Source organism: Stigmatopora nigra, chromosome 14, assembly GCF_051989575.1.
Source record: "Stigmatopora nigra isolate UIUO_SnigA chromosome 14, RoL_Snig_1.1, whole genome shotgun sequence".
NCBI classification, from domain to species: Eukaryota; Metazoa; Chordata; class Actinopteri; order Syngnathiformes; family Syngnathidae; genus Stigmatopora; species Stigmatopora nigra.
Window position 1 is genome coordinate 101,439 of NC_135521.1, and position 15,421 is coordinate 116,859.

The following is a 15,421-nucleotide window of genomic DNA, read 5'->3' on the forward strand; positions in this document are numbered from 1 at the left end:
ATATTTGTGGCCTTCTGTGCCTCTCAAAATAAACGGAGAAACGATGCTTTGAACATGGACAGTTATAAACATCAAATGATTCAATTGGAAACTTTATTTACATTCATAAACAAAGCTAGTGCACATTTAGCAGAGAATCCTTGATCCAGGTTATGTTTCATTGAGCAAGCTGTATGTAAAAACACACGGTATGAAAAAAAGGTTACAATTATAAATCATTTTTCTTTACGAAGGAAAATGATATAAATAAAGATATCATTTGTGATAAACATTGACAAAAGCTTCCATGTGTCATCTTGATAATGATTTACTTAATGTTGTGTTTCCATTAGAAATCAAAGACGCTAACTTTACAAACCGACTTGTTCTGTTAAAAACCAGACACATCATCTTCATTTTAAATTAAACTAAAACCCCAACGTTATGTGTAAAACTGTTGACTGTAATTGGACCCGGGAAAAAGCAAGACAAGATGGAGAAGAAAGAAAAAAAACAACGTAAAACCGAGTCAGAACTACTATTGGTAATGCACATTCAGTCCCCATATTGCACATTTGTAATTTCTCCTACTTTGCATTTAAAGTGTATTATTACGGAGCATGGAAAAGGAGCTTTTGGCTCATCTAATGATCGAGAAAAAAGGCACAATTGGTTGCAAAATCTCAATAGCGCAAAGTCTGGTGCTCCCTCATCAGTGTATTGATTAAAGTTCACATTTGTTTGAATGAAAATAAGCCATAAAAGGTCCACGTACCTTGTCTTTTACATTTCTCTCTCTCTCTCATCTCTCATTCACACACAGGCGCACACACACACACAGAGAATCATCAATACAAAGATTGTGAAAATTGAATTGCACTTTTGCACTGCAAAGCAAGGAGAATCCTTTCTGCTCTTCTGCGCTTTGAGTCTTGTGTTCATTCCACCGTCACAGACTTGGCCAGGTTCCTGGGACAGTCCACCTGCAGAGAAGACAAACAGTCATCCGTGTCTGTTTGTTTGTTTGTTTGTTAGTTCAAAATAGAGCTTTTCAATGGTGACCCATTACGGGGAATGTATCCGCTCTTATACGACACCAGCTAAGAACCTCATGTGCCTTGACGCAATCGCCAAATAGAGACAGACCAAAAGGCAAAATAAGCATTTGTTCAAGCTGTAACCATTTTTGATAACTCTGGCCTACAAGACAAAAGCGGAGAAAACCCGCGCAAGCCCGGGGAGAACATGCAAAGTCCACGCAGTGCGGACCGACCCGTGATGGAACCCCCGACCCCAATTTTTCCTGGAGAGTCTATGGAAGTTTGGTCGAGCGCACGCGTCCACAATGTGGGACTCACATCAAATCCCCGAAGTACGGCCAAGTGGAAGGACAGGAGCTGGAGGGGGATGACGCTGAGGATGCCCTGCAGACAGTCCACGGTGCGAGGCAGCTCGATGGTGCGATACGCATTCATGCTCACGTCCGTGTCGTCCTGACAACAGAGGATGATGGGCCGGCCCTGAACAACAAGAGTCGCCAGCACACATCATTAAGACCACGACCCCGACGAGGAGACCAGACCACGACCCCGACGAGGAGACCAGACCACGGCCACACAGGGCTTCCCGGACTCACCGAGCGAGCGGTGACTTGTTGCAGGGCGTTTTGACACTTTGTGTAGCAGGCGTCTTTCATGACGATCATGATGACCGGCATGTGTTTGTCGATGAGAGCCAGAGGGCCGTGCTTCAACTCGCCTGCCAGGATGCCCTCCGAGTGCATGTAAGTGATTTCTTTGATTTTCTGGCACAAAGTTGTAAACAGAGCAAAATGGGATGGATTTCTACTTCGTCGTGCCGATCCGGCCACATCTATTCATTTCTGCGGTCCTAGCTACCAATCGGAGGTACGTATTTCATGCCAATGCTGGGTTAGTGAGCGCGACTTACCAGCGCCCCCTCCAGGCATGTGGCGTAATTGAAACCGCGGCCCATGACCAGAAGAGACCTCTGCTGGTAGAGCTCCTCTGCAATGAGTTTGATCTTCTCATCCATGGACAAAACCTTTCGGATCTGATCTAGGACACACAATGTGGGAGGACTTTGACAAGTTTGAAGGAGAAAATGGACAGCTGGCCATGATTACAAACAGTGACCTTCATCTTACGGTGAACGGGATTCCGCCCCATCTCAAATTCTGCCCCTCATTTAGCGTACGTAGCGTATTTACGTGCTGCCCCGTCACAAGTACACCAAATGAAATCTTTCACTTGACTTTCCACTTTGGAGTTATTCAAAATGCTCCTAATAATAATAATAATAATAATGGTGCTGGTGTGTCACCAGTTCCCAGGGGGGGGAGGTCCCTTTTTACTTGATTCTCACAGTTTGTACTTGGCCGGACGGTGGCTTTGGTTTGGCCTTCCAGATGGAAATGAAATGAAAGGAATGGTTGCGCAGCATTTCTGGGAAGGGCCCTCTCCGACGCAACGTACCCCCGTATCGTATCGTTGAGTCACCGTGAGAAGACAGAGGCACAATTTCATCACTTTTTCCCAAATGGGCGAAAGACAAAGAGAGTCGCAGCTATTTAATGCTGGTGTTGCAATCAAAGGGTCGCCGCACACAGCCGCACAGTGCTTTTATGACCAGCCGTCACTTATGGTCGGTCAGAGGAGTGACCAATGGGAAATATCCCTTTATCTTTTCGGGACTGTATCGGGCGGGCGGGCGCGTCGCATCGTCTTATGTCCTTTGGTGCGTGTCAAGTCCAATTGGTGCGCATAGAAGCCGTACCCGGGATTCAGTCATTGTTTTTGTTTTGTTTTTTGTGTGGTGGCGGTGTTACCAGGTAGTTCTTGGAGGCTGTTAATGATCTCCAGTCTTCTGCTTTGTAAGGAGAGCCTGTCTTCGCTCATCATGAGACCAAACATGGAGAGCGCCACAAACTGACTGGTGTACGCCTGGAAGACAACAAATGACGTGACGACATCATCGGGAGCGGGTCCGGGGAAGACGGATCGGCGCTCGGGCGGCTTCACCTTGGTGCTGGCCACTCCAATCTCGGGTCCGGCGTTGACGTGGACTCCGCAGTCGGTCTCTCTGCAAATGGAGCTTCCCACCGTGTTGGTGATGCCCACCGTTAAAGCGCCCCTCTCCTTACAGTAGCGCAAAGCCATCAAGGTGTCTGCCGTCTCTCCTGAAAGTCAGTCGAAACAATTTAGACGTGTCTTTGCGACAAGTGGCTGACAGGGGTGCTCAAAGCGCCCGGCCCGAGAGATGTACTTTTCCAGGAGCTGACCTCTCGCCACCGCCATTTCTTTTTTTACCTCCCTCGGGCAGAGGATAGAGCTCAGCCAGCAGTTATGTGTGCTGACCTACTCGAGTCAAAATGAGCTCTCCATCCATATATTTGACGTGAACTACAGTAAGGATTGGGGACAACTGCCGTGTTGACGGAAGTTGCATAACCCGATTTGTGGTGGGGGGGAGAGCTAGCGTCCGGGTTAGAAGAGTCCCAGATCAATGCATGGCCTAATGAGCAACTCTCTTAGCCGGTTCATTTCGGGCGAGGCTTAGGCGGCGGACATGATGAGCACCCCCGGCCCAACCTCGTCGGTGTGGTGTTGTCACCCGACTGGCTGATGAAGAAGCAGACGTCATCTCTGAAAACAGGTGTGTTCCGGTCCAGGAAGTCACTGGCCAGTTCCACCATGACGGGGAGCTCGGTTAATTCCTCCAGGACCTGTCTGGTCTGAAAGGGTGGGAAGAGAAGGCCCTCTGAGTATGCCGTGGTACCGGAAGAAACAATGTCGGACCGTGCCCCAGCTGAACGTACGGCCACGGCGGCGTGGAAACTGGTGCCGCAGCCAATCAGGATCAGACGCCTGCAGCGCTTGATTTCTTTCAGGTGCTCCTTCAATCCTCCCAGAACCACTAAAAAGAAGAAGAGTCAAAGGAGAAAGGCCGCGTCGATGGCAAAGCGGCCCACACGGCCCACGCGGCCCACGCGGGCCGCTTTGCCATCGACGGGTGGCATTTAGTCCCAGATAAGGGTTACCAACCGGTCTTGGAGTCAAAACAAATGCGGCCTCGCATGGTGTTGACCACCGACTCTGGCTGCTCAAAGATCTCTTTCTGCATGTAAGAATCAAAATTTCCTGCAAATGGTAGAGAATGACATGAATAGGTCAGGCGTAGCATGTGGTATTAGGGGCGGGAGGCAGCCTGCGACCACGCCGTGGGATTTACGTCACCAGGCCGACGGCGACCATTAGCTCGTGCGAGCGTCTGAAATCCATGTTATTTTATTCATAAAATGGCAAAATAGAAGGAATAAAACTTTTTGTTTTCCCAATTCGATATCCTGCTTTTGGTGTGTTTTTTTTCCCCCCAGAGGTTTGGAACCAATTCATTTCTCTCGAGTTCATTTCAATGGGAAACGTTGGCCGTAGTGAGGAGAAGCTCCACATACCAGCTGGCTCCCGGAAGCAATGAAGAGGCTAACTCCAGGTAGCACCCACCGTATGTGGAATATCTGTGCAAGGTTTGTTGACTTTCAAATGTCTGACCTTTCATTATTTGCTGCAGTTCCATTTTAAGTGTTTGGATGGCCCGCACGGGATCCTCGCCGGCCTGCCGGTTCATTCTGTGGATAGAAAGTTTGCCTCCTCTCACCACGGCGATGTCGTCGTCTTCCAGGTACAACACTTTGTTGGTATGTTCGATAATGGCACTGCAAATCGGGAAGGAAAGGGCTGCGTTTACAAGACGCCACCGTCCAAACAAAGCCCACTCCTTGTCAATGGCAAGTTACGGGACGCATTTTCTGAAAAATGGGAAGCCAAGTGTCTGTGCCTGACTGGCCCTTGGGGGCCCTTGGGGGCCCCCAAGGGCCCTGGACCCACTGACACCACTCACTCGACGTGGAAATCAGGGATAATGCACTAGACAACTATAGTAATATCACTGTCAAAAAAAAAACTTTATGGGGTGCGCGTGATGATGGTCATTTCGTATAAAAAAAGGTTAACACGGCCTTGTTTAACTTTGACAGGCTTTAACTTGTGATCATAAATCCTCCCTCCTCACAAATCCAATTTGTCGCCCCTTAGCTCTAAGAGCCTTGACATTGAAATGAGGGATAATGCGGCAGACAATTAGTCATGGAAAACCTTAGGGTCCAATTATGGTCAAATGTTTTTGTTTTAAATAAAGGAGCAGGCCCAAGCGTTAGTTCTCACCTGGCGTCAGATGCAAAGTAATACTCCACCGCCCTGCCATCTCCGACAGAGTTCACGGTGCCACCGGGGCGGTTGTGATTATTCATTTCCTGGACGTCGTCCTTTTGGAGAGCTGTGGGATCAGAAATCATGAGTCAAGTCAAGAGTTCTTCCATCCAACAAACAAAGAGAAACAAAATCAAGACTTAACGGCCAAGCGGCTTCTGGCCACAAATGAAATGGATAGCCAAATTGGAGTATTTTGCCTTTTGTCGTGACAAAGCTGCAAAATCCACGCGCTCAAACTTTGAAATAAATGCAGTTACGTCATCACTGGAAGTACTAGTTTGTTTACTTTATTATCTTGCATCGACCACAAGACACGCAAGAGTTGTTGTTGTTGTTTTTTTTAATATTATCTTTTTTTTTAAAGGAGCGTAAAATGGGGACACACCCACGCTTGTTCTGCCCTCACCCAAGGGACTTTGGACCGGTGCAGAAAGCCCATACATACATAGTTCAGGACAGCTGAGAGACAACACAGGCATACTGAGACGCTTCTAAATAGGAAGAGCAATAATGGAGTTATGTTGTTGCGCATGAGCCGCCATTGCGCGTACAGTGAAAAGAGGTGCAGGCACTCACATTCCAAGTAACTGCCGATTAAGAATTAGCATTTATTTTTGCATACTAGCGCAAAAACATCATCAACAAACAAGGCCAAGGTCCATGTTTTTTTCCCCCCTCTTTCGGGGGTAAAAGAGGGTACTTACCACCCTTGTATTGGACGGGGATGTGTTTGGTGGACAGCTCGTGTTCGCTTCGAACGCCGATAAGCAACGGGCTTCCTCTTCTGATGAGGAGGAGGCATGAGAAAAAGGGAAAAAAAGGATGGCGGATAAATGAACTATTTCAAGTAACACCATTTTTTAGCTCATTGGGACGGCGTGTCATTAAATGGCTTCTTCTTTTCTGCCGTGAAAAGCACACGTGCTCAAGCTCACTTTGCCCCGTTTGACACACGCCGACACATTGGTTATTTCTGCCGTCAAAATGGCGACGTCGATGGAAATGAAAAAGAAACCTTCAAAAAAAAAAAGTGTCTAAATCCACCCCCTTGACGGACATTTACAACATTGCCAATAGGAGTGTCAGATTAGATAGACGACCTAAGAGAAATGTGAAGAGATGATAAGAAGACATTTTGTTGCTTCAGAGTCGTTTCCTCGGCGGCTACTGCCAATTATACAGTATCTTACGTCATTTTATATCCACCAGCTCCTTCTTTCAGACCAATTCCCCTTTGCTCGCGCTTGCCTCTCCCTTACCGGGAAAAAAAAACATTCGGCCATATCAAATTTAGGGAGTGATAACCGAGAGTCCTGCTGGCAAGGTCGGGAAGCCACAAACTCTTCTGTAATGAGTCGGAGGACCGGTCGGAGGACCGCAACCCCCTCCCCCCTCGCTCAGAGGAGCCCTAGCAAAAATGAGGGTATAAAAATTTGGATGTGGGATTTTGTCCCTCCTTAATACGTTTGCGGGACCCGTTCGGGACTCCATCGGGACTGCTATCGTCCAAAAACCCGCCGTGGAGACGTCCCTCCATAAAAGACTGGGCGTGGTCTTTAAGGCAAAAGGCTGGACTTTGGAAACAATTTCCAAAGACAAAAGCGTCAGCCCATTCCTCAAACAAAGGCGACCAGTCAAACCCAGTGCAGCTATGAATCATACGCAGGAGGATTGCTTCACATGGGTGGCTCCTCGTAAAGCCGGGTGCACCCCTCCACCCCCCCCCAGACTTCACGTCGGCCAGCGCACGCTGACGTACGCCAGTGTTTGTTGCTGTCAAAACTAACCTGGCAACCACGGCCTCTGCTGGAAAATGGCGACTTTTGAAGACCAGAGCGAAAGCACCCTCCTAAGACCAGAAAGAAAAAAGAAAGAAAGAGAGAGAGAGAGAGAGAAAGAGTCCAAGTCTTACTCTTATGACATGGAACATTTTTGCTCAAAACACATGTGAAACAACAAAGTGTACTTTGACTTTTTCCACATTTTCCTTGGTGATTGGGCAAATAGGCTTCCGGAAAAGACTCGCTTTAGAGCTAGATAATGCGGGGGAGTGCTTCTCGTGTTTGGGAGTACGTCTGGCCGGCTTGGGTGGGGGTGGGGGGGGGGGGGGCTACATTATGCTCTGGTGGCGAGCCCACCGCTCCTAAGGGGATACGAGCGTCTGTTTGCCATTACGCCAAAAAAAAGGGACGGACGCCAGCCGGAAAAGGCGCCGACGCCCAAAATTGACGCAGCGGAAAACAAGCCGTCCGTCTGTCAAATGGTGGACGTCGGCGTGTTTTGTGCGGCACGCTTTGGGCGCGCTTGGCACGCAGAGAGCGAAAAAAAAAAAGGCGCAAAAAATATCCCGCCCAGGGTCACTCACCAGCTGCTTGATGACTCTCTCCACCAGCGTGGAGAAGCTGACGACGTCATCCTCCCGGTTGTCGTAAACGTATTTGATCAACTTGGGGATGACTTCCGTATCCGTCTCCGACTCAAAGGTATATCCCTTGGTGACCTGAGAAGGTGACGTCGTGAGACGGAGGGCGCGTCCACGGCAAATGACTACGGGACGGGCCCCTTCGACATTGGGCCCCGGGCCGGATACACTTACCAGATAGGCTCTCAGCTCTTTGTAGTTAGTGATGATGCCATTGTGAACCACCACAAACTCTGTCCAAGAGATTGCAGATGAGAAAAGGACTTGGGACATACCCGTCAACTCGGAGCATTTCCCGTTTTTTAGGCGCTTTTCCAATTTCAAATTTTGTAGGCCGCCGTACAACTACTTTTGTACGGGAAGAAAAAAACTTTTTACAAATAGGTCTATTTTTTTGTTGTTGTCAATAAAACCATCTCATTAGACTCCTTCTGCATCGTTTGCCAGGCAAATGATCAAAGCAATTGATCCTCCGGTCGGGTACAATCACAAGACGGTAGCCATCCACTCCCTGTGACTTTTTGGCGAAACGTACCATTGTTGGTGTCGGAGCGATGCGGGTGACTGTTGAGTGCGCTGGGTTCTCCGTGTGTGGCCCAGCGAGTGTGCGCCAGGCCCAAATGCATAGACAGTTCCTCTTCTAGGTCCAGATTGTCTTTCTCTGGAGATAACAAGTGTACTTATTGGACTTTGAAAGTAAGAGTCAATGAGGTAAAAACACACAAAGTGCTACAATGCTTGGAAAGGGCTAGAAAAAAAAAACGCACTGTGAAGTTCTTCCTCCAAAGCCTTGACCTTTCCCATCTTCTTGATCAAACAGATGCTTTGGCCGTCCACGTCGGAGCCGTCCTTGCTCTTCCCGTCCACGGCGATGCCTGTGAACCAGCGGCGGGCGGGAGATGACATTGGTCACGTCTTTTTGGACGGGTCACGCGGGCAGGAGAGCGCGGCCTACATTCCACTTTGATAATTGCCAGGGAGGAAACCTTTTGACTTTCTCCAGCCACGGACGGGCGGGCGGGGCCCAGTCACAGCGGGAAAGTCCATAGTTAGCTTATTTACTGCCTTCTTTCTTTCCTTTCTTTTTTTCCTTCTTTCTTTTGTGCTAGCCGGCCGGGATTCGACCACAAAACACGGCTCAATCGCTGGCCCACACAAAACATTGCGGTGGGGTCTCAGATACAAGAGTAAACAATCCTAGAGCACTTATTTTGATAAGCTCTCTCCCTAAATACATTTGGGCCAATCAGAGATTAGCCAAAATGCGGAGATAGGAGATATGGACATGCCGTGTCTCCAAGTCCAATTGGGAATCCATTCATCATTTGGCCAATCTATGTATAGGAAAGCGAGGGCCACATCCGGCTCAAACAGGTTGCGCAAACATAAAAGGCGCCTTTTATTTACATTGAGATCAGAAGACTCATCCCATAATTGATGATAACCACGGGAGAGATGTCAAGCAATAGCTGCTTTCAAAGTCAATTGTCAATGTCAGCAGCGTCCGCTTGTGATCATCCGAGCAAGAAGCTGTGGCTAGCTAAATGCCCTCAAAAAGGACACCGAAAAAAAACTATGGCCACATCATCTCTTGCTACAGAGCATTTGCTTCTTTTGAATGTTGGAAAATATTCACTTCAAGCAGGGGCGACGTTGGGCGAGCTTTGCCGGACCAAGCCAGTCTTACCTGCTGAATCGTAGCCTCTGTACTCCAGTCTCTGCAATCCCTTCACCAGTATCTCAAATATCTCCTTCTTGGTGCGAGGCACTCGGTGGTTTAGGTAAGCAAAAATCCCTACAGAAAGGGGACATACAGAGAGGCGCCTTTATACCCACAGACAGCAGCTCAACTATTTGGCGGTCGGTCGGTCGGTCAGAGTGTGTTTTGAGTGGGGTGGGGGGGGGGGGGGGCGTAAGGGGGTGCTTCGGGGGCTCTCCTCCCAGGGAGCTAAATCAGACAGTTCCACCTCGGCTCGTGAGAATAGGGTTAGGCTAATATGCTTGGAAAACATTCTTATTTGACAATAATAAACAGAAATTGAAGCAGAAGACATTTGGCAAGGTGAAGGAGGCCAAGTTAACGATTGACTGACTGATTGTTGCACCCAAGTCAACACAATCACACAATCACAAAAGCACGACAAAGTACTCGGATTGATACTACTTTCGAAAAAATCCGAGCGCATCCCGAGTGGGGTTGTCACGACTGGAAGGAGTACTTTTGAACACGTCGCCGTTTCGGAAGAAGCCACTTAGAGGTGACGCCCCCCTCCACACCAAAAAAAAAAATCCAAAGATTTGAAGTGAAATGTACGGATCAAAATAGACACAACAAATCCGATTCTATGCAAAAGAACCACGCAGACGACTCCACGACTCCGAGGAAGGAGAAGAAGGTCTGGCGACTTACTTACGTTGTCATCAAGTCAGAGGGAAAGAAAGAAAAAAGAAAGAAAAAAATGGAAGAAAACACACACACACACACAAACTTACCGCACATGGCTGAAATTGTCGGGATGTCGATCGATCGATCGATCGAAACGGATCCTAAAATGGGAAAAGGCAGAGTCTCTGTTAGAATGATGTTGAACTTCCTCTGGCGTCGTTGCGTTTGGAGACAACGCGATGGCTGCCACGGAGCATTTAAATGTGCTTGGCCTTTTTTTTTTTTTTTTGTTGCTGCACAGAAAGTTGACACTGCCCGCCCAACACGCCCAACACGCCCAGCACGACCAGCACGCCTTCCTCAACACATGCACGCGCACGCGCACACACACACACACACACACACACACACACACACACACACACACACACACACACACACACACACACATGCACGCGCACGCGCACGCACACACACACACACATCTGTCTGTCTCCTCACGGGACAGATGGACCTTAACAGGGTTCAACGAATCCAGGTCTATACGCAATACCCCCAATTTTCGTTCCCCCCTATCCACAATTTGGTCACCCTTTGACTAATGATCATTGCAAAATTCTATTTTGCCTCGAGCTGCAATCTAAGCAACAAAAAAAACATCCCCATGAATTGCCAACATCATTTCCATCTTGAAATTTCAAAAGGTCTTCTGCCTTACTAAAAAAGTCCAATTCACATCATTCAGGCGTGAAAAAAAAAAGAAAAAAACAACTCAAGGCATTTGTCCAGAATAGGAGAAAAGGCTTCAAAGCTGTAACTCCAGGATCATGCCTTTTTTCTTTTACTGAGTCACTATAGTACTTCCTATCTAGAAAAGCCAGTGAGCCAGGCAGGAGCCAAAGCGACCTGGTTTGTTTTGGAGCTAGCCGACGGTGAACATTTGAGTTTAGTTTAAAGCGGCGCCTCCCACAACGCAGCGGTGGACGACGGCAGCGAAACGGGAAGGCCCCGATCCAGCCTGCTTTCTCTGGCACGGGCCTATCTGACCCAGCCGGCTATTTTTATTTGCCGGGCGCTCCCCCGGGAGCAGTCGCTCTGCTCCGGTGAAGAACGAACGAACGAACAAACGAACAAACGAACAAACGAACGATCGAACGAACGAACGAACGAACGAACAAACGAAGGGCACGTCATTTTGCTTTTGCCGGCACTGCCGCCAGTCTTCCATCGTACGGCAATGACGCCGAATGGAACGGGAATCGGAACGAGAGCGGGGACTTGAAGCTGCCCGGAAGCAAAGACATCCATCAGTGTGTGTGCTTCTGGATTTGAGATTAGAACATTTCTTATCTGAGAGAGCATTTTCTCCACACTTATCACTCTGGCTATTAAGTGGACTCTGGAATACACACAGCCATTGAGCATGTCTTATTGAATAATGATTTATAAGTCCTAAATGTCAAGTGGTAAAAGCAGGCCAGTCCAGAGATGAAAGCGTATCGCCGCGTCCGTCAGCACGTCATTCCGTGGCTGGCCAATGGACCGACTCCTACGCAAAGACAACACAAACGTACTTGCGTGTACGTGTGGGTGGGTGGGTGGGTGGCTGTGTTTGGGTCCTTCTAAATGTTTCCAAACGCTGGGATTGAATCTGCACCATCATTTTCATTCGGCCGTGATTTGGCCGAGGAGCATTAACGGAGGCCGCGTGCTGAAATAGACAAACTCACTTGCGTTCTTGTCCGACTTGAGGGAGGCTAATATGTTTTGCCGTCTTTACAACCCTTTAATCATCTGATCTGAAGGTCATCGTCCACAACACCCGGTTGACGTACCCAGTCAAAGGTGGCAAAATGCCTGCTTTTTGCAGGCCATGCCAACCTTTTATTGACCAGAACTAAATTGAATTAGGCGTAGGCCCTAAATGCGTCTCTCCGGCCAGCCAATCACGGGATCGATCGATGAGACAAACAACCAATCCCGCTCACGTCGCCTAGCCAGACGGGCCGGGTGGGAAGTGGCCGGGGATGGGTGGGCGTCCGCCTCACGGCTCGCGCCGACTCAAGCCGGCGTTCGATCCCAAGCCCTTTGGAGGCCTTCGTGTGAGCGTCTGAACGTCGGCGTGAGCCAAAGCCGGGAAAGAGCGGGCCGCCGCCGCCGCCGCCAACCACATTCCAAGCTGGGCTTAAAGGCTTAATGATTTTTGCAACGTGACTTTCTTATCCAATCAGATCCCTCTGAAAGGTGCCGCGCTTTCCGACCATCTTCTCTCCGTGTCACAAAGCGTCGATACCAAACTTTGTCGGTGCACTTGGGCTAGCAAACAAGGAAAGCGAGACCACCAGAGGCTACAAAGTAAGTATAAGAGCAATAATCGGGCCTTATTGCTATCAAGACCTTTTCATCCGTGAAAGAGATCATCAAATGTGTTTGCTTGGATGGAAAATATTTGGATTTGCTTGTTTTTTTTTCCAATCCATAAACACGCTGCGTCACACTTTCAAGTCGGAAGTGTAACACGCGAGGGAAGCCACGCCGCAGATTTTTGGAAGTGACGCTGCGTGGTGAGTGCTTAGCACTCATTTGTTTTTTTTAGAATGAGTCAACGCCTTCTTAAGCCTGAAAATCAGCCAACGGCTACAACGTGCATTTTTTTGACTTTAGCGCAGGGATCAACACAAGAAAAGGGGTAGAAATCAATCCTTCCACGTCTATTTCTTGTCACAGACTGCCAGTGTACACTTATGCAGTTCCTGCTCAGATCATGTAGTGGTGCTGTGTGTGTGTGTGTGTGTGTGTGTGTGTGTGTGTGTGTGTGTGTGTGTGCGTGAACTTGTTCCCTCCCTGCCAACATCTGTTTTGTGTCAGGGGCCAGGGGCCTCCTGTGAGGCCCTTCTTCACTTGTCTTTTAGCGGGCGATAACAGGACAGTGTCAGATCATGGTCTCATTGTTCCGTTAGCGTCTCGAGGGAGTTGCCTATTCTCTTATTGGAGCGCAGAACAACAACAACAAAAATCAACTTTTAGATTCTTTTGAAGTAAAGAAAGTAACAAAGTGACTGACTTTGATAGCGCCGTTATCTTCGGCTCGGACTGTGGAGCGGAACCCAGGAGCGGGAAGCGAGCAGCCAACAAACGGCAAATTCTGGTCTTCACAACCTAAGGTTTTAATGGAGGAAGAAAACAAAAAAGACTAGCAAAAAACCTTACCAACAATAAAAAGTGGGAAAACATTGGAGAAAAATATAAACTTAAGTGGGAAGGAGGGAAATGGGGGAGCGACAAAAGGCCAACGTAACCAAGACAGAAAATATTGTTACATTGATGCACACAAATACGGGCTTCAAATACATAGACGGGCGTTGATGATAATCACAAACAGCTGGGTCACAAAAGGGAAGGAGAGCCAGAAAAGACACAGCAAGTGAAACTCATGAACAATCAATCACACAGGCCAACATGACGCACAAGGGAAGAAAAAAAAAAACACCCAGCCACCAAGCCCCCCCCCAAAACATGACACACTCTAGTTATGACGCAAAACCAGACGTTGTAGGAAGTAAACCTCTCGTCTTTCACAGTTTAATAGGTTCGGAGAAATATTGTCATTTGGGCTGTTTTTTTTTATGTATTTATTTATTTATTGATTGATTTATTATTGAAGTGGGCGGGTTTTATGGGGTGGTCCAACCTGGCAACCCAGTAACACTGGAGATTGTGCAATGACAAAAGGTCATGTGATGTTTCAAAGGAACAGTGTTTGGAATGTAACCCTCACTTAAAATGGATTTAAGAAGGCCAAACCAGGAAGCACAAAGAAGGAAGTTGGATTTTTGAGGGGGCCAGTTCAACTCCGGGACAGCTCACGGTGAATCAGGCCCAGATGTGGATTTGTTTCTCGGGTTGGCGCGGGGGGGGGGGGGGGGGGGGGGGGGGGACGCAACCCACGTTGTCGGGGACCACCTGGAAATCCCTCAAGACATCTCACTGGCAGTCAAAGGCTTCATCCTTCCAGTCCAACAAAATATATGTAGTCCTACATGAATACGTCCCGTCCGATAGCAAATGCCACGGTCAACAACGTGGGCAGCGTTAACCCAGATGGCCCACGTGTTCCTACTTAGCGTTTACGGCGCGCTGTCGTCATGGCGGCGTGTCAAAAACGGGTCATACGGGCGTGGGAGATGGAAAATAGTGGAAAATAATTTCGGAATTGCCCAGGAAAGAAGGCAAGTCGTTGGACCGGGGGGGACATGCACGGCTCACCCCGCTAGGGTGGTGCTTCTGCTCACACGGGCACGCCCGACTGAACCGCCGAGTCCATTGGGCGTTCGGACATCACGTCGTGTCGGGGCCGTACAAAGCCGTACGCATTATGTCATGACTATAGCAGCACACTCCACCCTAACTTCTATTTCCCTTTTTTTCTCTCTCCTGGGGAACGACCCGCAACAACGGCAACAGCCGCAACAGCGACTCACGCTTTACTTCTCGCGTGTTTGCTTTCTTTTGTAAGCGGGATAGAAGTGCCGTGGCTAACGCTTGTTGTTAAAGCAGTTAAATAAAATGTTTACAAAATCATCTATTTGTTCTGGCTCCCATAGATTGTTGTTCCCAGTTCCAGAATTGATCACATTTGGACTTCCATCTCACAAGGTAGATTAGGGTAGGTTAACCACCTCAAGAGACGACCTCGGAGAAAAAGACGGTGGCCAAGTTAGTAGAGGTTAAAGCAGTATGAGGATTGGTATTTATGATATGAATTGAAATGTGGATTTAAATGAGGTGAAATGCGATACAAAGGACTTTGAGCTTGCTGGTCCTCAATTGTCCTCATTGTCTCGCAATCTCACCAAGCCATGTCCGGTCAGGTGACGGGGATTTCCGCAACACGCCGAGTTAATGTGTAACACTTTACCAGTATTTTTGTCCCATTACCATTTAAAGGCATCCCGCGTTTGAGCGATTCCAGCTTCAAATGGTGGCTGGGGCGAGAAACGGCGGCGCGTCCGTGTTCTGACTGCCTTTTGACCACATTGCAAACAAATCTAGGTTTGTTGAATGCTCATACTGTTCGTGGCCAGTGATTGGCTGGTGAGCAGTCCAGGTGGAAGTACTGTGCCAAAAAAAGACCTGTGGAGTGTTTCAAGTGAGCTGGGCAAAAGGCTACAAATGCATCCTTGTCCATCGTGAGTCAACACTGCGTCCCTGTGGCCAAAGACGGTCATTACGGACCTTCTTCCCTTCAGTATATGACAGTATGGGTGGGGGGGGGGGGGGGGGGGGCGTTCAAATAAAGTCAGTCACCTTGTCTGCATTATCTTCATTCAGCCTCTGTTATTC

General features: G+C 48.4%; 1 protein-coding gene across 2 annotated transcripts; it reads right to left on the reverse strand.

Annotated features, from left to right (window-relative positions):
• Positions 1 to 79: 79 nt before the first annotated feature.
• gfpt2 (glutamine-fructose-6-phosphate transaminase 2) lies at positions 80 to 15,398 on the reverse strand. 2 transcript variants are annotated; one of them, XM_077732194.1, is made up of 21 exons: positions 15,017 to 15,398; positions 13,143 to 13,237; positions 10,186 to 10,239; positions 9,380 to 9,487; positions 8,460 to 8,567; positions 8,228 to 8,353; positions 7,867 to 7,925; positions 7,636 to 7,770; positions 7,058 to 7,119; positions 5,975 to 6,054; positions 5,223 to 5,334; positions 4,551 to 4,714; positions 4,044 to 4,139; positions 3,818 to 3,915; positions 3,613 to 3,733; positions 3,021 to 3,178; positions 2,828 to 2,942; positions 1,930 to 2,057; positions 1,616 to 1,783; positions 1,338 to 1,499; positions 80 to 962 (listed from the first exon to the last, which is right to left on the reverse strand). In XM_077732194.1, exons 3-21 carry the CDS (start codon positions 10,190 to 10,192, stop codon positions 918 to 920), a joined length of 2,052 nt encoding a protein of 683 aa, XP_077588320.1. In that variant the 5' UTR covers positions 10,193 to 10,239; positions 13,143 to 13,237; positions 15,017 to 15,398; the 3' UTR covers positions 80 to 917. The 2 variants fall into 2 exon arrangements, with proteins under 2 accessions (XP_077588320.1, XP_077588319.1); XM_077732193.1 differs by lacking the exon at positions 13,143 to 13,237.
• Positions 15,399 to 15,421: the final 23 nt, after the last annotated feature.

Coding starts and splice junctions, on each gene's coding strand:
- gfpt2 (XM_077732193.1), bottom strand. Junction 6,055..7,057: donor GCAGAGGCCGTGGTTGCCAG/GTTAGTTTTGAC, acceptor CCTCCTCATCAG/AAGAGGAAGCCCGTTGCTTA. Junction 5,335..5,974: donor CCCCGTCCAATACAAGGGTG/GTAAGTACCCTC, acceptor CTGATCCCACAG/CTCTCCAAAAGGACGACGTC.